This window comes from Salvelinus alpinus, chromosome 16 (assembly GCF_045679555.1).
Source record: "Salvelinus alpinus chromosome 16, SLU_Salpinus.1, whole genome shotgun sequence".
NCBI classification, from domain to species: Eukaryota; Metazoa; Chordata; class Actinopteri; order Salmoniformes; family Salmonidae; genus Salvelinus; species Salvelinus alpinus.
The window spans coordinates 29,966,884-29,991,456 of record NC_092101.1 but is presented as its reverse complement, the minus strand read 5'-3'; the positions used below and the strand labels follow the sequence as shown (position 1 = coordinate 29,991,456).

At 43.5% G+C, this 24,573-nt stretch overlaps 3 protein-coding genes across 5 annotated transcripts; 1 reads left to right on the top strand and 2 right to left on the bottom strand.

Annotated features, from left to right (window-relative positions):
• Positions 1-729: 729 nt before the first annotated feature.
• On the bottom strand, positions 730-10,015 carry LOC139541323 (multifunctional protein ADE2-like). 2 transcript variants are annotated; one of them, XM_071345851.1, is made up of 15 exons: positions 9,589-10,015; positions 8,767-9,258; positions 8,600-8,653; positions 7,961-8,485; positions 7,201-7,272; positions 6,585-6,733; positions 5,377-5,413; positions 4,999-5,196; positions 4,165-4,343; positions 3,756-3,935; positions 3,508-3,621; positions 3,275-3,358; positions 2,146-2,326; positions 1,183-1,341; positions 730-1,067 (listed from the first exon to the last, which is right to left on the bottom strand). In XM_071345851.1, the coding sequence occupies exons 1-15, from the start codon at positions 9,998-10,000 to the stop codon at positions 901-903; spliced, it is 3,003 nt and encodes a 1,000-aa protein (XP_071201952.1). In that variant the 5' UTR covers positions 10,001-10,015; the 3' UTR covers positions 730-900. The 2 variants fall into 2 exon arrangements, with proteins under 2 accessions (XP_071201952.1, XP_071201953.1); XM_071345852.1 differs by lacking the exons at positions 6,585-6,733; positions 7,201-7,272; positions 7,961-8,485; ... (1 more) ...; positions 8,767-9,258; positions 9,589-10,015 and adding an exon at positions 5,510-5,647.
• On the top strand, positions 6,040-16,656 carry LOC139541326 (amidophosphoribosyltransferase-like). Its single transcript, XM_071345855.1, has 11 exons — positions 6,040-6,173; positions 10,421-10,487; positions 10,861-11,067; positions 11,173-11,285; positions 11,387-11,532; positions 13,340-13,412; positions 13,508-13,659; positions 13,818-13,945; positions 14,059-14,280; positions 14,541-14,661; positions 14,752-16,656. Exons 1-11 carry the CDS (start codon positions 6,043-6,045, stop codon positions 14,922-14,924), a joined length of 1,533 nt encoding a protein of 510 aa, XP_071201956.1. The 5' UTR covers positions 6,040-6,042; the 3' UTR covers positions 14,925-16,656.
• LOC139541325 (uncharacterized) lies at positions 16,652-24,556 on the bottom strand. 2 transcript variants are annotated; one of them, XM_071345853.1, is made up of 10 exons: positions 24,180-24,556; positions 23,656-23,713; positions 23,334-23,392; positions 23,179-23,212; positions 22,916-22,962; positions 21,474-21,585; positions 18,656-20,361; positions 18,520-18,556; positions 18,369-18,414; positions 16,652-18,259 (listed from the first exon to the last, which is right to left on the bottom strand). In XM_071345853.1, exons 1-10 carry the CDS (start codon positions 24,315-24,317, stop codon positions 18,229-18,231), a joined length of 2,268 nt encoding a protein of 755 aa, XP_071201954.1. In that variant the 5' UTR covers positions 24,318-24,556; the 3' UTR covers positions 16,652-18,228. The 2 variants fall into 2 exon arrangements, with proteins under 2 accessions (XP_071201954.1, XP_071201955.1); XM_071345854.1 differs by lacking the exon at positions 23,334-23,392.
• Between the last annotated feature and the right edge of the window lie 17 nt (positions 24,557-24,573).

The following is a 24,573-nucleotide window of genomic DNA, read 5'->3' as shown; positions in this document are numbered from 1 at the left end:
GAAGCAACGTCAGCAAAATAAATGTTAGTCGGGAGCTTCATGAATTGGGTTTCCATGGCCAAGATCGCCAAGCGTCAGCTGGAGTGGTGTAAAGCTCTCCGACATTGGACGAAATGTGTTCTCTGGAGTGATGAATCACGCTTCAGCATCTGGCAGTCCGATGGACAAATCGGAGTTTGGCATATTACAGGAGAACACTACCTGCCACAGTGCCAACTGTAAAGTTTGGTGGAGGACAAATAGTCGGTGGCTGTGAAATTCTAGACAATTATGTGCTTCCAACATAGTGGCAAAAGTTTGGGGAAGGCCCTTTCCTGTTTAAGCATGTCAATGCCCTGTGCACAAAGCGAGGTCCATACAGAAGTGGTTTGTCGAGATTGGTGTAGAAGAACTTGACTGGCCTGCAGAGCCCTGACCTCAACGCAATCGAACACCTTTGGGATGAATTGGAACACCAACTGCAAGCCAGGCCTAACCGGCCAACATCAGTGACCAACCTCACGAATGCTCTTTCGGCTGAGTGGAAGCAAGTCCCTGCAGCAATGTTCCAACATCTAGTGGAAAGCATTCCCAGAAGAATGGAGGCTGTTATAGCAGAAAAGGGGGGAACCAACTCCATGAACCAATGCCCATGATTTTGGAATGAGATGTTCGACGAGCAGGTGTCCACATACTTTTGGTCATGTAGTGTATACTGTATATGAAATAGAAAAACATAGTAATCTAAAATAGATGTTTATACATATGAGTCACTTTATTAAGGGAATGATTAGAGAAATGTGTTGTAGGGCTGATTTTACATGGTAAACATTTCATTAGACATGACACACAGCCAGGCTTCACAATTCCCATCTTAGAGAGCTCTGGCAGGGTTTGGAATGGTACAGGACAGGGGGCTCCTTACAGGCTGCAGGCCTGCAGCTTCTTGTCTGCCTGCTTCAGAGACACCCAGGTGTTGAGCATGGAGGCCCGCAGTTTGGACCACACCAGGTGGTCACTGAGCCCAAAGATCTGAGCTGCAAACTGGGCTGCAGCATCAGGGGAGAGGACTGTGGAGCAGCCAAGACCTTTGGGAGAGAAGCAGTCAGGGTTAGGGTAAACACACAGATTCATTTCCAGGAGAATAACCATACATTACTGTACACACACAGCAAGACAGACCACACGGAGGGATATACTCACCGCTGGGCATGCGAAGGGATGACCAGATGTCCTGTGCCCCCCAGTCAGGGGTGATAGGAGGGCAATTGATGACTGGGTAGGCGGTGTTTCCTGACATCACTGGACCAAGGCCATTGCTTCTGCCCGCCACAGCCACAAACACAGTCGGTACTCCGTCTCCTGGGAAAATACTGCACATTAGCCCATCCATACAGAAGAGTAAAATGTATAATGTTTTATATTAGATAGGCATTATTTTAGCCAGTATACTGCACAGTTACTCCACATACCGAGCCATTATTCAAAATGTATGTACCACATAATCTTCCACTTTCAATAACCATAAGCAGGCAACGGCTTGTACAATCTATGTAGAGGGGTAGCTATGTTCTTTTTTGTCCACCCACACCAAACGCAATCAGGACACGCAGGTTGAAATATCAAAACCAACTCAGAACCAATTATATTCATTTGGGGACAGGTCAAAAGGCATTAAACATTTACGGCAATTTAGCTAGCTGCTGTTGCTAGCTAATTTGTCCTGGGATATTGTTATTTGACCTGAAATGCACAAGGTTCTCTACTCTGACAACAGATAAAATGGTCAACGGAATTAATTTCTCATCATCTCCCCTCCTTACTTCAGGCTTCTTTGGACTTTATATGGCGATTGGCAACCAACTTTAATAAGGTGCATTACCACAACCGACCTCAGTTAATCTTTCAATCACCCACGTGTCTATACGCTACTAAAATCCAATGAGGAGATGGGAGAAGCAGGACTTGAAGCACAAATATAACTTATATTTTAGCGCCTGGCAATGCAAATGCTCGCTGGCGCGCGCAAGCAGTGTGTGTGCAATGATTGAATATCATGTATGTTTACATTTATTTTGCAACGCTCGCACATGCAACACAAGCGGTATGGTCAGCATGTTAGGGGTTGCCAGTAAGGTTAGGGCTATAATGCTGAGCTCAGCCCACCTTCGTATTCAGCTTTGATGCGAAGAGTCTCGTCTGGTCCTTTGTGTGCAGAGGTGACTCGGAGAACACAGTGGATTCCGTAGGAGCCACAGGCCTTCCTGATCTTCTCACAGTGGGCTAGGTCAGAGGTGGAGCCCATCAGAACCACCACTCTGCCACAGGCCTTGGGCTCCAGCAGAAGCTAGGGACACACAGACACCCCATCAGTCTCTACTGAATGCCAGACCTAAACTATTTCACTATGGGCTGTACTTGTATCATGTCTCTGTGTGCGTCATGTGACAGATTAAAACAAACTGGGTTAAATTGACAAGAGGTTGTATGCAAATCTGAGATTACTCGGGTTGATCAAAGACTGGTCACAAAAAGGTTGAGCTATTTTAAATGCTGGGATTCACGTGAGAATCCCATGATGTCTAGGTTATAACACTGGAATGGACCTCAATTAAACAGACAAGTTAATGTTAAACTATCTGGGCCCAGATTCACAAAACCTTCTTAAGAAGAAATTTCTTACCCGCCATTTTTTCCTTAACTATAGATTTAAGTTACTAATCTTCAAAAAGGTTCTTATGTATTTACATGTCACCTTAACTTTTCGGGTAAGAAATTAGATTATTGAAAATACAGTTATTGGAAATGTTAATTCCAAGAAAGCTAAACCCTCGTCTTAAACTCAGGGCAGTGAGATAAAAAGCTCATGAAAGCAATTGTTTAATTCACAAACTGAATGAAAGTTTCAGTATTGATTATTTTAAACCCAAGAACATGTTTTAGAACAGTAATCTCAGTAAGAAATAAGATAACATGATTGCCATTGCTAGCTAAAATAGTTGCATAGCAACACACATCTTAAAGACATTTAAGAAGTTTGTATGAAAATCATTCATTCTTAAAATATTGTTGAGGAATTGCACTTACGAAGTTCTTATTTTTTCTTCTTCTTAAGAACCTTAAAGTTTTTGCGTAAGAAGTGTTTTGTAAATCTGGGCCCTGATCCTCTATCATTATGGTATGTTGATTCAAAACAAACTAGTGGCTGTTGTCCTGATAAGAGATACAGCTAGTCAGCTCCTGTTATTTTAGGCTAAAGGGCACCGGACTAGTGGGATACACAAAGCTAGCCTACCTTCACTCTTTCAGAGACCCACTCAAAGTTTTTCTTCACCATCTGCATAGCCTCAGGAGTCACCTCCTTCAGGTCCCGGTACACCTGCAGAGAAGAGGACACAGGTTTATACTACAGCTAACATGGTGTAACTCAAAATCTGAGGTGGTTAAATTATGTCAACATTAGCATTTTTCCATAAAGAGAAGGCAGGATAGCAGCATTGGACAGAGCTATGCAGCAGACCATCTCACCTGTTTGTCTTTCTGCTGACTCCGATCTCCCGCAGGCCACAGCCTCCAGGAATCATTGTCAATCACGTCAGCAAGCACAATCTCTTTGGTGCGCACATTCACACCAAACTCAATCTGTCAAACAGTCAGAGAAATGCATGTTAACGGGAAGACATTCAATTCAAAACTTCCAGAACTAACTAAGAGCAAAACAATGGTGCACTTCATTACCTCCCCATACCATCGGAGGGTGGTGCTGAGCCACATACCTTCATGTCCACCAGTGTACAGTTCTGGGTGGCCCAGGCCCTCTCCAGAACCTCAAAGATGGCAACAGTGCTGCGGTTCATGATGTCCACCTCACAGCGGCCGATGTTGAGCCCAGCCAGAGAGAACTTAGTCTCCAGCAGCTGCTCCTCCGACCACTGAGGGTCATTGTTGGCATCATCCTAAGACAAACAAATAGTGACCAAGATTTCAGATAATGATGTAAACTGTAGAACACGGCAATATTTGTATGAAGGCTGATGATGGACGAAGCACCTAACTTGAAATGTTATCACTTGAGCGGAAAATGAATGTGTGCAAATTAAGCAGAGAGATTGGATTAGCAGAGAGACCTTCTCTGATAATTTCTCTGCTGGGCATGATTGGACAGATACAAATACACACAAACACCTTGAAGAACATCTCCATTTTCAGAGGGGAGAACCTGTAGCCCTCCTTGACGCCTGGGTTCCTCTTCAGGAAGGATCCAGTAGCCACCCGCCGACAGACCCACTCGATGGGGATCATCTCACAGTGGGCCGCCACAAACGCAGTCTCCGACTGCTGCCTTACAAAGGCTGTCTTGATGCCTGAGGTATAAAAAGAACACCACGAGGACTTATTCAGCCATTGGTGAATAAACAGCACCACTACTACAGCTGTGAAGGAAGCCAATTATCAGTCAATCAGGGAAGCCATTGTCTTCGATGAAGGGGAGGAAAGGGGGCTGGGGTGTGTCACGTTCTGTTTGATTGCATGTTCCGAATCAAGGAATTCATTTCCATAGTTTAGCTTACATCATGAGGGACACATTGAATGCAATTACCCCCATTTCTTAAAAAATTGTTGTGATATGGAGAGTCATTTCTGAACAGGGAGTGTTTAATAATGACTACCATGATCTCAAGTTCAAAATACAGGAATGCAACATGACCTGGATACCCAGGACAGCTAGCTGCCCACTGTGGTCAGTTACAGACAGAACACTCACTAATCATAGCTGTTTGTTTGCATTCTAGCCTGTGGACAAATGCATTCCTGAACGTTGGCACACTTTACTGACCCAGACAATATATATTTCTCACATTACCATAAAGCTTTAAAATTGATTACAGAATGTTATGAATATATGGAGGGAACATCTAAACTAGTTATCACACTCACCGACACAACCAAACTAATCATTAGCATTAACGAACTACAATCATGAATGATCATTGAAAACACTGTAGCCTGAAGACTCACCCGCTTCCTGCAGTAGCTTGAAAACACAGCTCGTGGTTCTGTTTGCTATCGCGGCCTTGCCCTCCATCTGGTCCTTCCTCACCGCATTCCCGGCCGTGATTTGGTCCTTGGACTGGACCAGAACATGGCCTGGCTCATCCACGAGCTCGAATATCTGCTTGGTCTTTCCCTCATTTAGTTTCTGTCCAAGTTTCAGCACTTTAACAGAAAGCAGAAAAACATCAGTACGAAATCGACGCTGAAACACTTATTTACGGGAAACACGGGTTTACAGTGGACATCCAATTATATTGTCACTCCGACTATCAATCTGACTTGATGCTGTTTGCAACTGAAGAAAAATATGTTGTACAAGTTTTATTTTACATGAAACCATACCTGATGCAGGTGCCATGTTGGTAGATAATCTGGAAACCTGAAAAATAAAGCAAGTAAAGTTAAATGAAATCAACAGTGTGGGAAATGTACACCAAAAATATCTTACTTTCATCTACAATTCTCGCCACTTTACCTGCAACTCGTGGATTCAGCGCAGAAAGAGAAATGTGCTGCAGGAGTCACGACTGATTTTCTGAATCCAGAAAAGCCAATTACAACTTAGTATCGATTCGGGAATAACCAATTATAGTAATATAGGCCTCACCACGTGGGGAAAACTTTTTTTCCGCTGCTCACCCCAACATATCAGATCATCCCAAACACGGACATAGTTGTAAAATAAGTGTCTTTGAATTTTTACTTAGTATCTATTGAATAATTTCAAATAAACCTAATAACTTTATCACCAAAAAACATAGGGTGAATGACTGCATATCGGTTCTCAGTCAAAGTCCTAATCGATATGAGTTTGTATTACTTTCGCAATTTGACACGGAGTACTCCGTCTGTTGTCAGGGGATGTCAATGAAGTTCCCCATTTTGTATCCCTGTAGGTTGAGCCCGTTCGTGTAGCCGTAGCTCTGTTGTCAACACGTGTCCAGTGTTTGAGCGTGGAGATACACGCTGTGTGAAGTAGACAAGCACCGGAGGCGCAGGAATTTAAGAATGAGCGAGTTCGAAGAATCTGGCATCGGAGAAGAGTGCGGCGTTTTCGGCTGTGTTGCAGCAGGAGAATGGCCAACACAACTAGAAGTTGCCCAAGTGTTAACTTTGGGACTTGTAGCGCTACAACATAGGTGAGTTGATGTTTTCTAGCGAGCACTTTTGTATAGCCATCCGCTAATTACAAATTCCCACTATCTTGCCCATAATTGATTAGCCACACTGCTATAATGGTTAAAACTTTCATCACTTTAAAAAATGCATTGTAGTGGGCAATGTCTCAAAACAACGTGGTGTGACGTCAACGTTCCACATTGCTTTGCAACTTTGTACATTGTGTTACATTGTTTCCCGTTAAAGTATGGCGATCTCTGGACTTCCTTGGAGTCCAGACTGCTACATTTTTCCAATGCAGACTCCACTCAATATCTTTCGGGAAAGGTATTGTGTGCCACAACTTTCAGACGACTCCTATTGTATACAACAGTCAACTGGTTACAATGATGTTAACATCATTTGTAACATTCGGACGTGATTAGGCCTACCTGTTTTTGTCGGACAGAGGCTGCCATTGAGTAGACTGAGTTGATCTCTATAATGGGAATGTATTGGTCCTCCTCCAATTTGCACTGGAAAGCAATACTCTCAGCACAGCTGCTCCCAGTATCATTTTTCTTCACAATTCTACAGGTATCTAAAGAAAACAAGGATTAAAGAGGGCTAATACATCAGAGATTGAGTTGAGGGGTGAAATGCCTTCATCATTGATTCATCGATCACTTTTGTGTAGAAGTCTGATTCTTGACCTTGGTCCTCTCAAGTTGATTGTGCTGATGTGTTCTGAGAAAACATTTCAAAATGTATACTAAAGAATGTGCAGATTGCAATCTTATTGTTCTTCGTTTTGAGCACATGGATACACAGAATTCAAATTGCAGTTTTGGAAAGAAGGCTAGTGTTTTTGCACATTCTCAGCAGTTTTCGGACTCCTCTCACCAGCCCACTCTCCCATGATTAGATTAGGAGTCTTATTGGTAAGTCACAGGACTGACTCACACAGTCACACCGTCCATCATTAGTCTGTTACTGAGCCTTTGGTCTCGAGTGAATTTTAAAATGAGATGAGACATAATTGTGGATGGAGGAGGTACAATTTCAAACCTTGAATCAACGCTTTCCTTTTCAGTCCTCTTTTTGCAGTCAGATCCTGTCTTTTATCGGTATCAGAATTGTCTGGAAGAGACATAGAGGCATGCAACATCACTGTTAATGCACAATTTCATAACTTATTTTCCTCAACCAGGTTCTACTGGCTCCAACTACCAGCATTGGGGCCGATGGGGTTTATTTTTTAATGTTATAGTTTAGGTTGTTATAGGCAACAAAATGTGTGGGATATGTCTGAAGATTGCTTGCGTTGGAGTGTCTGCTATTTTTTTAATATAGTCACCACAAAACTACAGCTATGAAGGAAGCCAATTATCAGTCAATCGGGGAAGCCATTGTCTTAGATGAAAGGGTGTTGTGTTGGGTCACGTTCTGTTTGATTAATAGAAGCATGTTCCGAGTCACAAGGAATTCATTTCCACGGTTTAGCTTACATCATGAGGGACACATTGGATGTAGTTACCCCCATTTCTTTTTAAATTGTTGTGATATAGAGAGTCATTTCTGAACAGGGAGTGTTTAATAATGGACTACTGTGATCTCAAGGTCAAAATACAGGAATGCAACATGACCTGGATACCCAGGACAGCTAGCTGCCCACTGTGGTCAGTTACAGACAGAACACTCACTAATCATAGCTGTTTGTTTGCATTCTAGCCTGTGGACAAATGCATTTAGTGGTGACTTTTATATAGTCACCACTAAATGATTTGGAGTGACCTTAGGTTGATCTACAAAGGAGTCACTTTCTTACCTGTGTGTGTTTGTTTGTCCTCATTCTTTGGGATAACCTCATAGCTTTGAGCTGTGTAAGAGTTAACTGGAGAAGTCATGGCATCTGTGTCATTCTCATACCCCATCATGGCCCCAGTCAAAATGGCGCCAGCCTCTGCTTGTTCCTCATATCCCATGGCAGGTCCACTATCCGACCTGGTCAAAATGGCATCCACCTCGTCATAGAACCTCATGAGACGGCGTGGGTCTGTGCTGTCAGCCCTGCATCTCTGTAGGGAGCGATACAGGTACTTGAGGTTCTTGTATTTGGTGTGACACTGATTCCAGTCGCGCTCCACCCCCTGCTGCAGTAGCCGGCAGGAGATCTGCACAAAGATATCCCTCTTCCTGGTGGAGCTCTCCAGCTGCCTGCACACACCCTCCTCAGACCACACCTGGATCAGAGCACGCACCTCCTGGTCACTCCAGTTCCGGCCTGTGTCAGACACCGTTACCACGTGGAACTGCTCGGAGCTAGATTGATCCAATGGTGATAGATGGACTCCTAGGATGGGAGACAGAATGTAGAATAGAGTGAGCATAAGCAATTATGCCAAGCCCATGTACTGCACAGCATTTCAGAAGGCTTCTCTTCTATAGGTTATTTGATTACACATACCTGATTCCCTTTGGTTTTGGTCTGTGTCTTGCTCATAATCGTCACTGTTGTCATCTGAAAGATCCATTGTTCTAGAAATGTTAAAAGTAGGTCTAAGCAATCTATTCATTCAGTATCTCATCACCATCTGTAAACTTGGAGTATTATTATTTTTGTTAAAATCTCACCATCGTCTATTTCAATAACCAGGTCTCCTTCAGGTTCTTTAGACTGTGTCTTGCCTTCCAGAGGGCCCAGCCTCCCAGCTCCCTGGTCCCCTTCAGGTCCTCTTCGCATATCCTGGTCCCCATCAAATCCCCTGTCCAGCACTATGGCCTCTACCTCATCAAAGAACTTCATGTACCTTCCTGGGCCACTTCCACTGCTGCCTGCAGCGTCATGGGCGCTCTTGGCTGTCTTGTACTCATACTTGAGGTTCTTGTATTTAGTGCGGCATTGTTTCCAGTTGCGCACCACTCCGAAGCCCCTCTGCATGCAGCGGGCCATCTCCTGGAAGATGGCCTTGTTGCGTAGTGTTCCTTTGAGGCGTTGGCGGATGTGGCGGTCAGACCAGACACAAAGCAGAGCTCGCACCTCCTCATCTGTCCAATGGCGACCCCCCTCAGGGCCCACGTATTGGGCATAAGGGAGAGCCTCGCGAAGAATCTGACACAGGCCTCCTAAACAAACACACACATACATTTTTAAAGGAATGTCAATCAGTGGATCCATTTTTGATATTGTCTGTTACTGATACTCTGGTTTATTTAGATTCAGTGTAACCATTTTTCTAGGCTAATGGTATGTGACTCCAGTTATGTCTGAGTCAACATTTTTGTCATGAAGCGGCCTCTAATCTAAATGAGGGATACCTCAAAGATTATGCTAATTAGACTACTGCTGTGTATACTAAACATCTTCCGATTTTATTCTATTGTAAATTAGTCTATAAAAGTCCAGTGTGTCAGCATTATAATATTTTTTCTGAACCAGTACCCTGTTCCAGTTACCTTCCTGTATTATGACTGAGGAAGAGTGAGCCTCTTTCTCACTGGTCAGATCCTCCTTTTCCTCCCAGTCACTTTGGTTCATTTGGGTGTCCATCACGGCTGCTTCCCCCTGGCTGTAGTTGGTGGATGTGCCTGGCTGTTCAGCCTTCCTGTCCTGCAGTCCCAGCCTCCTGCACTGGGCATGGCACTCCCTCCAGCCACGCAGCACGCTCAGCCCTTTCAGCTGCTCTGAGATGCATTCAAATGTGGCTCTACTGCATACACCTGAATGCTGAGCTGCTCCCAGCTCCCCCCACACTGACAGAAGAGCCAGCACCTCCGCTTCCCTCCACTGCCCTGCTGCACCTGTCTCCTCCACCTCTAGAATCTCCTCGTCTTCACCTCCTCTTTGTCTCCCTGCTCCTTTCTCCATGTTTGAGCTGACCTGGAAATGCTTATTTCTCTCCCAGCCCCCCTTCCTCTGGTGCCTGGTTCCCAAGGCAACCAGGCGGTTAAGCCGAGAGGAACGCCCACCGAATCAAAGCAGCCTCACTACTGGCTTAAGCTGTGTGGTGTGGGGGAGGGACGGATGGACTGTAATCCGAGAAGCAGCTTGGCAAATTGGCTGAGGCTGCAGTGCAAGGCCACTCCATATAAGGCAACTCCACTGCAGATACACATAGCCCATCATTTTCCCTGTTCTAAAACACTTGTCCTTTACCAAACCGGTTAAGTCTGCCCTAAGACAGTATACATACAGAAAGCTAGCCTCAAACATGTTGCATCAAGCAAATTGTCTGAAGACTAGAACCTAAATGTTATTCAAGCAATTTATTTGTCTTTGTTTATTTAGGGGTCAGGAAAGTGCTGGAATCGTCACAAGTAATGGAGTCAACCCACCAACGTACAACACCCTCAAGGTAAAAATGTGTGACAAACAGAACCATTCAGTACGAAAACATGAACGAGAAACATGGCTATAATCACACTCATTCCAGATAATGATGATTACTCAACATCCTTTCAGTGTCCTCAAACTAAGCACAATACCACCACCTTTCCCCCAAAACACATTAACACGTCAACTAAAGTCTCAGACGGGGAGGGAACCTGCTGTACAGAAATAAGACAACAGTTATGTCATCACGTTAAAGCTTTACTAATCACATTTTGGCTACAATTTGTATTTATTTTTATGAATGCACAAGATCTTAGGAGTCAATGTTCAGTATGTGTGTCCAAGATGTCTGCATGTGTTATTGTTCTGATTTGGTATGCCGCTTCCCTTCACAGGGGATGGGGTTAGTGAACAATGCCTTTCCACCTGAGGACCTTCTGAAGCTGCGCTATGGTAACCTGGGCATCGGCCACACACGCTACTCCACCACGGGCATCTCTGAGCTGCAGAACTGCCAGCCCTTTGTGGTGGACACACTGCACGGCAAGATAGCTGTGGCACACAACGGGGAGCTGGTCAATGCAGCCGCACTGCGTAAAAAGGTGGGCCATGCTGTCATATGCAATGACTGTGTGTGCATTTGTTTATATTGTAGTTGATTATTGTGTATTTGTGTATAAGCATACATAACTGTGTGTGTATGGCAGGTGATGCGTCACGGCGTGGGTCTCTCCACCAGCTCAGACAGTGAGCTCATCACCCAGCTGCTGGCTCTGACTCCGCCCATGGAGGAACTGGATGCCCCTGACTGGGTGGCCAGGTCCATTCTATGGCCTTCTAATCCATTCCAATAATATCCCATTTCTTTTACCCCCTGTGAAGATCATCATCTTGATTGATTGTTTATTCTCTCTATTGCAGGATAAAGAACCTGATGCATGAGACCCCTACATCCTACTCACTGCTGGTGATGTACACAGATGTGATCTATGCTATCCGTGACCCGTACGGAAACAGACCGCTCAGCATCGGACGCCTCGTCCCCATTTCCAAACTCCACACTGCAGGTGTTTTTGGTCCTTCCTTAGCGCTGCATGGTATTTGTGTATCTTTGTCATGTGTATTTTCGATTTAACTAATCTACACGCAGAGTTACTAATCTATGTAAAATTAGTCAAATATATTGGCATACTTGCACTTTATAATGGAGTGCAATGGTGCAGAATGATCTGTTTTTCTCTTTTCTAAACTGGTTGAATGGCTATTTTTACCCAGTAGGGACTTGCAACTTACCACAGGTAAGATAAATTACACATAAATTAGAATCACTTGCCTCCAACCAAATTATGATTCTGGCATTTTTTTGACTAAAGTGAAAATTCTAAATTGTATTTTTTGGTCCTGTGCAATTTGTAAATCAAACAAATACTTGTGTGAACACAAAGTAAAAAAATATATAAATAAGTCATATTATTTTAGAAGAAATAGTGAATCGTGCAAGTCTGCCAATATATTTGACCGCAACTATATACAGCTCTGGAAAAAATGAATAGACCACTGCAAAATGATCAGTTTCTCTGGTTTTACTATTTATAGGTATGTGTTTGGGTAAAATTAACATTTTTGTTTTATTCTATAAACTACGGACAACATTTCTCCCAAATAAAAATATTGTAATTTAGAGCATTCATTTGCAGAAAATGACAACTGGTCAGAATAACAAAAAATATGTAGTGTTGTCAGACCTCGAATAATGCAAAGAAAATTAGTTCATATTCATTTTTAAACAACACAATACTATTGTTTTAACTTAGGAAGAGTTCAGAAATCAACATTTGGTGGAATAACCCTGATATTTTTTTTACCCCCTTTTTCTCCCCAATTTTCATGGTGTCCAATTGTTAGTAGTTACTGTCAGGTCTCATCGCTACAACTCCCGCACGGACTCGGGAGAGGCGAAGGTCGAGAGCCACGCGTCCTCCGAAACACAACCCAACCAAGCCGCACTGCTTTTTAACACAATGTGTGTTAACACCAATGTGTCGGAGGAAACACTGTACACCTAGCGACCTGGTCAGCGTGCAGGAGTCGCTAGTGCACGATGAGACAAGGATATCCCTGCCGGCCAAACCCTCCCTAACCCGGACGACGCTAGGCCAATTGTGCGCCGCCCCATGGGCCTCCCGGTCGCGGCCGGCTGCGACAGAGCCTGGGCTCAAACCCAGCCACCCGGGAGGCCCCATAACCCTGATTTTCAATCACAGCTTTCATGCGTCTTAGCATGCCCTCAACAGTCTTTCACATTGATGTTTGGTGACTTTATGCCACGCCTGGCGCAAAAATTCAAGCAGCTCGGCTTTGATGGCTTGTGACCATCCGTCTTCCTCTTGATCACATTCCAGAGGTTTTCAATGGGGTTCAGGTCTGGAGGTTGGGCTGGCCATGACAGGGTCTTGATCTGGTGGTCCTCCATCCACACCTTGATTGACCTGGCTGTGTGGCTTGGAGCACTGTCCTGCTGGAAGCATTTTCCTGCTGGAAAAACCTATGTTAATTGAAATGCATTCCAACCTCTTGAAGCTGGTTGAGAGAATGCCAAGAGTGTGCAAAGCTGTCATCAAGGCAAAGGGTGGCTACTTTGAAGAATCTCATGTGAAATGTTTTTATTTGTTTAACACTTTTTTTTGGTTACTATATGATTCCATATGTGTTATTTCATAGTTTTGATGTCTTCACTAATATTCTACAATATAGAATATAGTAAAAATAAAGAAAAACCCTTGAATGGGTAGGTGTGTCCAAACTTTTGGCTGGTACTGTATATATAATTGAGAGGATGGATGATTGACAAGGCCATATTGTGTCCTCTGTCAGGTGCTGGCGAGGGAGACACAGAGGGCTGGGTGGTGTCATCAGAGTCCTGCAGCTTCCAGTCAATCGGTGCCAAGTGAGCTCTCATCACCAGTGACCAACCTCTTATTGCCATGGCAACATGTGGTCCTGTGGCTCACAAGCTTCTCTCTCTCTCTGTCTGTTCCTTAGATACTACAGAGAGGTGATGCCTGGAGAGATAGTCCAGATCTCCAAACACGGTGTGAAGTCCCTAAGCATCGTCCCTCGCCCCGAGGGAGACCTCCCTGCCTTTTGCATCTTTGAATATGTTTACTTTGCCAGACCAGACTCCATATTTGAAGGTAGGCATAGATAGTAGTTGTCCTGGCTAATAACACAAAAACGTTTTAAGTTGTGAGAGTAGTAAATAGTTTGGCTGGGAGGTTACAGCACATTACTTGCTTTTTAGCTGATGCCAGAGTAGCTATAGTTTCCTCAGTGTTTCCACCTGGTGTTGCAGGTCAGATGGTGTACACAGTCAGGCAGCGCTGTGGACGGCAACTAGCCATTGAGGCCCCTACAGAGGCAGACGTGGTCAGCACTGTGCCTGAGTCTGCTACTCCTGCTGCACTGGGATACGCGGAACAGGTGAGTCGTGGAACCTATTGAATGTTGATAGCAATAGGGTGCATATTCTGACTCATGCATATTCATACAATATTCTAGGCTTCAGTTTGTACTCTTCTGTTCCATCTCTGCAGTCGGGACTGCCGTACGTAGAGGTTCTGTGTAAGAATCGCTATGTTGGGAGGACATTTATTCAACCAAACACACGCCTCAGGCAGTTGGGGGTGGCCAAGAAGTTTGGTGCGCTGACAGACAACTTTGCAGGCAAGCGGGTGGTGCTTGTTGATGATTCCATCGTCAGGGGCAACACCATCGCCCCCATAATCAAGCTGTTGAAGGAAGCAGGAGCCACAGAGGTGAGTGGCCCAGAGCTGTATTATTATCAGTCCTCCTCTTAATATCAATTATACTGCATGTTAGGCTCTCTCCTGTTTATAATGGTTGATTACTCAAGTTTCAGTAAAGTTTTATTAGTCGTATGTATGTGATACGCATGGTATACATCGTCCAATGAAATGCTTACTTGCAGGTTCCTTCTCGACAATGAAAGACTACATCGGGTCTCACATTGTCTGTAATGACCACTCATTTTGGTTGCTGACCTCCCCTCCCATAGGTCCACATCCGCGTTGCCTCCCCACCCATCAGGTTCCCCTGCTACATGGGCATCAACATCCCCACAAAAGAGGAGCTCATTGCTAACAGGCCAGAGTTTAAGGACATTGCTGGCTATATTGGTGAGATTTGGAATACTTATTATTCGATGTACTTATTATTCGACGTGTGTGGTCCAGATTTTAAAACGGTGATGTTGTTCTGTAATGTAGGTGCCACCAGCGTGCAGTATCTGTCAGTGGAGGGCCTGGTGTCAGCGGTGCAGGGGGGAATCCCCACCCTCCAGAAGGATGAGCGGATCAGCACCAACACCAAGGCCAGCAGGATAGTGGGCCACTGCACCGCCTGCCTCACAGGCAAATACCCTGTGGAACTGGAGTGGTGACCGCTGACCGCTGACCCCAACCTCAAACCACAACCACTATCTTGACCACACTACTGCTGTTATTGTACTTAACCTAATGTCTAAAGTGTGAACCTTAACCCTACTCTAACCAAGGAAGTGCCTCTTGGAGCCTACTTGGTCACAGTATGGGTGCCTGGGGCACGGCCTCACCTTGACAAGTAAACACAGAATTGCTGTAGCTACTAAATTGTTCCTGAAAGCTGTTACTGTTTGAGTGGTGCCTGGCCTGCTTTGGTCTGAAACCTTTGGGCTTCCACTCTGGCAACACAATAACCTTATGCACGTCAATGTATTACATTTCAACCCAGCCTGTTCATTCCACATAATATTCCATTGTTATTCAAAACTAGCATTCTGACCCCTTTCTCTCATTGGAGAGATTAGTTACAAGTGGCCTTATCCAGCTGTAAGACGCACAACTTAAAACCAAAAAAATTGTGAAAACAACTTGCTTCCATTTAATTTAGCCTAAAACCTCTACTAAATAGACCTGCAACTGTATTTTTGCTTATATCCTGTATACAAAGTGGTTGAATCCTGTTTCCCTACTTTCAGACTAATCACTGTCCCTCCCTTAAAGTGCATACTACACTGAACAAATATAAATGCAACAATTTCAAATATTTTACCGAGTTAGAGTTCATAAGGAAATCCTCAATTGGAATAAAATCATTAGGCCCTAATCTATGGATTTCACATGACTGGGAATACAGATATGAATCTGTTGGTCACAGATACCTATCCTTTGCATAGAGTTGATCAGGCTGTTTTTTGAGGCCTGGGGAATGTTGTCCCACTCATTAATGACTGCAAAGTTGATGGAAATTGACGGGAACACGCCGTCGTACACGTCGATCCAGAGTATCCCAAACATGCTCAATGGGTGACTTGTCTGGTTGTGTACAGATCCTTGCGACATTGGACTGTGCATTATCATGCTGAAACATGAGTTGATGGCAGCGGATGAATGGCACAATGGGCATCGGGATCTCATTCAAATTGCCATCGATAAAATGCAATCATGTTCGTTTCCAGTAGCTTATGCCTACCCATACCATAACCCCAACCATGGGGAACTTTGTTCACAACGTTGACATCTGCAAACCGTTCGCCCATCTGCCCGGTACATTTGAAACCAGGATTCATCCGTGAAGAGCACACTTCTCCAGCATACCAGTGGCCATTGAAAGTGAGGATTTTCCCACGGAAGCCAGTTACGATGCCGAACTGCAGTCACGTCAAGACCCTGGTCAGGACGCGCATGCAGATGAGCTTCCCTGAAATGGTTTCTGACCGTTTGTGAGGAAGTTTTTCAGTTGTGCAAACCCAGTTACATCAGCTGTCCTGGAGGCTCATCTCAGACCATCCTGCAGGTGAAGAAGCCGGATGTGGAGGTCCTGGGCTGGCATGGTTACACGTGGTCTGCAGTTGGACGTACTGCCAAATTCTCTAAACCGCTGGAGGCAGCTTACGGTAGAGAAATTAACATTCCATTTTTGGGATCTTTTATTTCACCTCATAAAACATGGGAACAACACTTTATATGTTGCATTTATATTTTTGTTCCATGTAGATTGAAAGACTTTGAACATTTAATTAGTTCATTGTGCTTTCATTTTCCCCATTGTGATAAACATGTAAGAAAAAAAGCAATTAATGAATATAAAATACTTTTTTGAAAACCTTGTATAAATAAAAATACAATGAGTCATTCAGTATTTATTATGCACTCAGTTATGAAACACCCCCATGGCAGTAATAGCATCTATAGGAAATTCAATATATATACAGTACCAAACGTTTGGTACCACTCATTCCTGGGTTTTTATTTGTACTATTTTCTACAATTGGAGAATAGTGAAGATATCCAAACTATGAAATAACACATATGGAATCATGTATTAACCAAAAGTGTTAAATAAAAATATTTTATATTAAAGTAGCCACACTTGGCCTTGATGACAGCTTTGCATTCTCTCAACCAGCTTCATGAGGTAGTCACCTGGAATACATTTCAATTAACAGGTGTGCCTTAACTTAATTAGTGTAATTTCTTTCCTTAATGCGTTTGAGCCAGTCAGTTGTGTTGTGAGAAGGGTGGTATACAGAAAATAGCCCTATTTGATAAAAGACCAAGTCCATATTATGGCAAGAACAGCTCAAATAAGCAGAGAAATGACATTCCATCATTACTTTAAGACGTGGTCAGTCAATACAGAAAGAATTAAGAACTTTGAAAGTTTCTTCAAGTGCAGTCGCAAAAACTATCCAGCGCTATGATGAAACTGTCTCTCCTGAGGACCGCCACAGGAAAGGAAGAACCAGAGTTACCTCTGCTGCAGAGGATAAGTTCATTAGTTATCAGCCTCAGAAATTGCAGCCCAAATAAATGCTTCAGAGTTCAAGTAACAGACATCTCAACTGTTCAGAGTAGACCGCGTGAATCAGGCCTTCATGGTCAAATTGCTGCAAAGTAACCACTACTAATGGACAACAATAAGACACCAATCTGGTTTGCGCTTAGTGGGACTATCATTTGTTTTTCAACGGGACAATGACCTAACACACCTCCAGGGTGTGTAAGGGCTATTTGACCAAGAAGGAGAGTGATGGAGTGCTACATCAGATGACCTGGCCTCCACAATCACCCAACCTCAACCCAATTGAGATGGTTTGGGATGAGTTGAACCGCAGGGTGAAGGAAAAGCAGTCAAGAAGCTCTCAGTACATGTGGGAACTCCTTCAAGACGGTTGGAAAAGCATTCCAGGTGAAGCTGGTTGAGAGAATGCCAAGAGTGCACAAAGCTGTCATCAAGGCAAAGGGTGGCTACTTTGAAGAATCTAAAATATATTTTGATTTATTAAACTTTTTTGGTTACTACATGATTCCATGTGTTATTTCTTAGTTTTGAAAAATCTCCACTATTATTCTACAATGTAAAAATACAGAAAAACCACTGAATGAGTAGGTTTGTCCAAACCTTTGACTGGTACTGTATGTGTTATTTCATAGTTTTGATGTCACCACTATTATTCTACAATGTAGAAAATAGTAAAAAATAAAAACCTTGAATGAGTGGGTGTGTCCAAACTTTTGACTGGTACTGTATATAAAAATACATTGCATAAACATTCCATTTCATTATAACAAATTAGTTCATGGTTATTGGGACATCCTAAGTATGTTTTCAAATGCAGATAAACAGCAGAGATGTTTTCAACTCTGGCATATAAAAAACTCAGGTAGAGGTGCAGGACAGGACAGCCTTTCTGTGGGTTGACATCATTTATACAGAAGCTGTCTCCTAGAGAAACTGGGGGAAAGAAGGGAGGCTGGTTAACATGACAAACAATGAAATGCATCTATTAAAGATTTAAACAACAATGCAGAACATACTACTTTCTGAATAAGGTCATGGTTACCTTGGCGAACAGCCACATTGGCACTCTGCCTTGACAATTGACTTTCCTGAGATGGGAGGAATAAATTATCATCTGAACTGAATCAAAAGTGGTCAATCAAAGATTAGACAAGTAGATTTTTTCCCTGAGACTAAACAAAGCAGAAACAAACCTTGATGAATTCCAACAAATCGTCTGTATTTCTCTCTCTAGACAGCAGACAGAGATGAAAGCAATGTTAGAAAATAAGACATACATTACAATTTTTCTTGGACTGCATGTACATTGTTTCTGTGGAAGACCCTTACCCAAGCAGGAGAGTGCTGATCAACATGCAGGCCAGACCAGGAGCCTTCAGCTTTCCTGACTGCTGCATCTGATGAGTGATGTTGGTGATGGGGGCTGTGGTGTGTATGAGCCAGACTGGCCTTGCGGGGGCTCCAGTTGTGGGAGTCACAGGAGATGTCCCACTGGTTGGAGGACAAATGGCTGTCTGAGCGGTTCTGGCACCTGAACATTTCTACCCTCTGGCGGAGAGATCCTGGGGAGTACACAAAGGAGCTATCCCTGAAACGTTTGGACTCTGGGGACTGTTCTTGGACCAGCTCCCTGCGACGCTTCCTCATGATAGAGTGGTGAGGAGACAGGGCCAGGGCGGCCAGAGCAGAGGAGGTTCCTCTGGTGGTCTCTGCTCTCCTCTCACACATACGGCAGGAGGAGGATTTGCCCTGACAGACAAGCTTGTGGTAGAGCTTCTGGAAGTCCTTGTCAATCTGCTTAGCAGAGTTTCGTAAGAGACTGACAGATGGGGAGAAGGAATCCAGGGAATAGTGTCGCCGGAGCCTTAGCTGGCCTGCCCTAGACTCATGATCAGATGATGATCTAGACGATTGGCGTTTCAGCTGGGAGGGACTGCAGGAGTCCAGGTGGTGGGGCTTCCTGTGTGACATCAGAGGCCTATGAAGAGAGGAGGGTGAAGACGCAGGGGAAGATCTGGGCTCCACAGTGTTTCTTTGATGATATCCAGCAAAGCCCGACTTGGGGCTTCTATGGTGGGCGTTAGATGCTGCACGCTGGCCGTCCCAGATCGGCAGTCTGGCTCTGTAGGGACTCGGTGCTACTTGGGAGCGGTAGTCTGAAGACATCTCCATACTGACCACAGGGCATACCGCTGTGAAAAACCTCTGATGGGGAAGTGTGGGGAGGGCACACTTCCTTAGAGATGGACTGCTCAACCCTCCTGCTGTGAAGGTGTCTTCAGATCTGGCAGGACTGAAGACCAGGGTAGTGTGTCTAACCCTGGGGGATGGGAAAGAGGGCATGGACACCATGAAGGTTTGGTTTAAGGGGGGCTCCTCTGGCTCAGGGCTCTCCTGTAGGGAGGAGTCTGCAGAGGAGAGAGAAGAGGGAAGGGAGGCTGCAGAGGAGGGAGGAGAGGAGTCTGCAGAGGAGGGAGCAGAGAGAAGGGAGGGGGCTGCAGAGGGAGGGGAGGAGGCAGGACTGGAGCCTGCAGAGGGGCGAGAGGAGAAGTCCATCACTAGAACAGGGTGGGGCGGTTGTCCGTTCCCTGAATCTGTACCCTTCCTGTGGGACAGCCTCTCTGCTGGCCATTCCTGGAGGTTGACCTTGGTCTGTGGAGGAGGATGGGTGTGGGTTGTCATTTTGAGGTTCAACTTTGGACTCTTGGGGTTACTCACATTCAGTATGGTGTTCTGAGATGTTTGGAGAAAGGATTGGCCAATGTTGAGGGTAGTCTTTCTGTGAGCAGGTCTGATGTTGAAGTTGCGGTTATTGAGGTTTCTGTTAGAGAACCACCTGAGCCTGTGGTACCTCCTCAAAACCCCTACAGCCACGTCGGACATATGTTGGCGCCGCCAGGCCTCTCCTACCTGGCTGACCATGCTGGGATACAAGTCCAGTAGAGTGCTACGTTTACTGCTCAGAGAGCGCTCCAGCTCCTCTGGCGCGCCCCACAGGCTACTCCTAGTCCCATTCAGTTTGGAATTATCCACCACTGATGGAGGCAATATAAAGACATTTCATTAAATCAGAAATGTGTAAATGAACATGAAAAATGCTGTTGTAATTGTATTTTATATGTTTACTTTGACATGCTCAATACATACGCTATCGTTCAAAAGTTTGGGGTCACTTAGAAATGTCCTTGTTTTTGAAAGAAAAGCACGTTTTTTGTCCATTAAAATAACATCAAATTGATCAGAAATACAGTGTAGACATTGTTAATGTTGTAAATGACTTTTGTAGCTGGAAACGGCAGATTTTTTATGGATTATCTGTGGGAGGCCCCTGTGCACAATTGAGCAAGAGGACAAGCCTAGAAGGCCAGCATCCCGGAGTCGTCTCCACTGTTGACGTTGAGACTGGATGTTTCGCGGGTACTATTTAATGAAGCTGCCAGTTGAGGACTTGTGAAGCGTCTGTTTCTCAAACTAGACACTAATGTACTTGTCCTCTTGCTCAGTTGTGCAACGGGGCCTCCCACTCTTTCTATTCTGGTTAGAGACAGTTTGCGCTGTTCTGTGAAGGGAGTAGTACACAGCATTGTACGAGATCTTCAGTCTCTTAGCAATTTCTCGCATGGAATAGCCTTCTTTTCTCAGAACAAGAATAGAATGACGAGTTTCAGAAGAAAGATCTTTGTTTCTGGTCATTTTGAGCCTGTAATCGAACCCACAAATGCTGATGCTCCAGATACTCAATTAGTCTAAAGATGGCCAGTTTTATTGCTTCTTTAAATCAGGACAACAGTTTTCAGCTATGCTAAGATAATTGCAAAAGGGTTTTCTTATGATCAATTAGCCTTTTAAAATGATAAACTTGGATTAGCTAACACAATGTGCCATTGGGACACAGGAGTGATGGTTGCTGATAATGGGCCCCTGTACACCGATGTAGATATTCCATTAAAAATGAGCCGTTTCCAGCTACAATAGTCATTTACAACATTAACAATGTCTACACTGTATTTCTGATCAATTTGATGTAATTTTAATGGAAAAAAATGTTGCTTTTCTTTCAAAAACAAGGACATTTCTAAGTGACCCCAAACTTTTGAACGGTAGTGTACATAGGTCACTATGGTTAATGTTCAAATCATTTACTTACAGTGGCTGTTCTCTGCAGCCTGCTGCATAACAGAATCATTACTGTTGACAGTGACAGCACCCTCATCTACACAATCATTGTTGTGATCATCCTGGTGGTATGAGATGTCCATCTGTTGAAAAACATAAGTACATAAGCTACAGTCAGAGTTGGGGATGTTACTTTCCAAATGTAATCCGTTACAGTTACCTGTCCAAAATTGTAATCAGTAATGTTTGGATTACAAACTCAGTAACATAAGCTGATTACATTCAGTTACTTTTAGATTACTTTCCCCTTAAGAGGCATTAGAAGAAGACAAAAAGATGTGTTTCTAATTGAATGACATCTATTGCAGGATAAATCAATGTTAAAGTTTACATAGCTGGCCATATATGGATGCTCAATTTTACTTTATGGGTTGGTTATGTAGGCTTCTTCAATCTAACCCATCGCTTTCTACTACATTAAATTATATGTTTATATTAATATATGATTTAAGTCCAAAAATGGATGTAGCAACTACAGATCGCCCCTTTAAGTCTATAAAAAGTGTGCGAGTTTGAGCGTGTGTCCATTACGCCTATGGATTTACTTTTTTTTTTTTTTTTTTTAAATCAGCATGATTTAGACTGAACGATAAAAGCCCCATTTTTATTCCATAGGCTGGGATCCGCACTATGCAGCTGTTGCAAGAGTGCATTTTCCCCTGGCTTTCCACTGGTTTCTTAAACAATGATTGATAGGCAGCTTAAACTTCTTGAATTCAACCATTATTGGGTTCAAATACACATTTAGATTTGTGAACAGCCATCCACAACAACCACAATCTGTAAGGCGCAAATAGCTAAATCAGAGAGTAGCCGTGCGATTTACATCAATGCGCTATGTAGATATCAATAATAAGTGAAATCCGTATCGCCGTAGACTACACCACTGCTATCATCCTTACCTCCAAGCATTTATTCAAGTTGGATAATTTTTGGATGCCAAAAGCAGTCGCGCCATTGGAAGACATAGCTTGGACTGTAGCCCACAAAAGCCTATTCCTGCTCTTTTCCTGTGATCCATCAAACACATTTGGTGTGTCATCATAGTGGTCTCTGACTTGTGGTCAGACTTGCTCAGGTGGAACAAACTTAAAACTTGCACATTTTTTAATGCTGATTTGAATGTCATTGAGAAGTGGCAAAATATATTTTTTCACAAACATCCTTTCTGAATTTAAAAGTAATCCTCGAAGTAATCATCTAGTTTTTCAAAAGTATCTGTAATCTGATTACAATAGTTTTGCTGGTAATGTAATGTATTACAGTTACCATAAAAAATAAAAATAATAATAATACATGTAATCCGTTACTCCCCAACCATGGCTATAGTAATGTGGGGTGTTAACATCTGGTTAGACAAGTCTCCAAAAAGACAGATCTGTTCTGCCCACAATCAGTTGTCGCCATATGTACCTGGAAGTCTCCAATGGTGTTCTGTGGCCTGTGTATTTCAGAAATATCTGAAATAACAAAAATATATGACAAATATACCTTCAGATCAATTTAACAATTAAGGGCTATATTCAATCCACATCGCGGAAGTTCAGCTTTACAGTGTGATTGAAATGTAAAGGCAATGTTCCCACTTTAGCAGAAAGTACCTTTACATTTATATTGCAGAATCTGTAACGCTTCAGTGCAAATCTCACAGAGAAACAACGTGTTGTAGTTCCTACCTCCTAGTGACAGCTCTGCCAGGTCAACTTCACTCTAAAGAGGAGGTGGAGTAAGAGGTGTGAGTGTGATCCAGAAACGTAAGAGATCCCTCAGAAAAAGTACCAAGTGGGTCTAAAATAATTAGCTGCAGTACATAACGTCATATCTTACAAACCTTTGACAATCCCAGGTTTGATAGCTCCAACTCTGACTTGACCATGCATACTATCACCTCTTCTCCATCCAATGACAAGACACATGAAAACATCAGAACATTGAGCCAATTCGGTTGAGTGCAGAATTTGTACCCATTAATATAAAACTAGCTACTGTATATCGTTGTTGACAAGGCTAAACAATTATTCAAGTACTGAGAAGCAGATCATGTGTGTAACCATAGATAAGGATAATTAACTCGTGTCCATGGACATAACATGGACACTGGAGTTTAAGTATTCTTAGCTAACTAGTGTAACCATAAACGGACTGTTGTTTACCTTGGGGTGTTATGTCCTCCAGGTTCACCTCAGTCCCATTGTCATGCAGCTTTGAATACTGTTGTCAAGGAAAAGTGTAAATACTGGCACATTCTGAGGTTTCATCTGTTACAGGCCTAGTAGTACAGAGTGACATTGCTTACAAGCATTTCGCTACACCCGCACTAACATCTAAACACGTGTATGTGACAAATAACATTTGATGAGAGGGTGCATTGCTTGTGCATTTCGTCCCGTGGCCTCAAGGGGGACAGTAAAAGAAGGCTAGTTGGCGAGAGAGACTAGTAACTAGTTAGTTACAATAATACGATTTCAAAAATGTGCCTCTGCTCTGTGCTACTACTACTTGTTGGCTAACGCTAGCTGGGTTAGAGAACATCAATAGGGTGTCTTTGCTAATATGTTTGATTATCTAACCACATCGTCAGAAGAACACTAGCTAGCTAACTACAATACTAGCAGGCATCTGGCTACCACGGTTAACGTTAATTATTTAGGTAACTATCGGCACATGTTCCACATACCTTTTGAACTATTCGCTCCAAAGTGTTACTGTAAATCTTGGCATTGCTCTTAAGCTTATTTTTGACCACGTCATCCATGTCGTCAGACAACGTTTTTATCAATTTAACATTACAATTCAAGCACTTTTTCCCCCTCATTCGTTTGGTTCTCTTCGGGTCCAAAGCCGACGGACGTCTTACGTTAGTCTCGAAAACCAGACGTAGGTAACAAGGGTCGAGTTTTCGAGATTAACGGACGTCGACCGCGACGTGAAAAAAGTTCAAATTTGCCGCAATAAAATACTAAATTATGATTGGATATTTCACGATGTGACGCAATATTTTCTACATGCTGTCATCTTCATGCGACAAAACGTACTGTAATGAAGCAGGCAGGGAGCGTGTCTCAACCCTC

Coding starts and splice junctions, on each gene's coding strand:
- LOC139541326 (XM_071345855.1), top strand. CDS start 6,043: ATGAGCGAGTTCGAAGAATCTGGCATCGGAGAAGAGTGCGGCGTTTTC. Junction 14,281..14,540: donor AGGAAGCAGGAGCCACAGAG/GTGAGTGGCCCA, acceptor CCCCTCCCATAG/GTCCACATCCGCGTTGCCTC. Junction 14,662..14,751: donor GGACATTGCTGGCTATATTG/GTGAGATTTGGA, acceptor TCTGTAATGTAG/GTGCCACCAGCGTGCAGTAT.
- LOC139541323 (XM_071345851.1), bottom strand. CDS start 10,000: ATGGAGAAAGGAGCAGGGAGACAAAGAGGAGGTGAAGACGAGGAGATT. Junction 3,622..3,755: donor GTACACTGGTGGACATGAAG/GTATGTGGCTCA, acceptor ACTGTTTGACAG/ATTGAGTTTGGTGTGAATGT. Junction 1,068..1,182: donor ATCCCTTCGCATGCCCAGCG/GTGAGTATATCC, acceptor TCTCTCCCAAAG/GTCTTGGCTGCTCCACAGTC.
- LOC139541325 (XM_071345853.1), bottom strand. CDS start 24,317: ATGAGGGGGAAAAAGTGCTTGAATTGTAATGTTAAATTGATAAAAACG. Junction 23,714..24,179: donor TGGAGCGAATAGTTCAAAAG/GTATGTGGAACA, acceptor CCTTGACAACAG/TATTCAAAGCTGCATGACAA. Junction 23,213..23,333: donor CAAACCTGGGATTGTCAAAG/GTTTGTAAGATA, acceptor CCTCCTCTTTAG/AGTGAAGTTGACCTGGCAGA.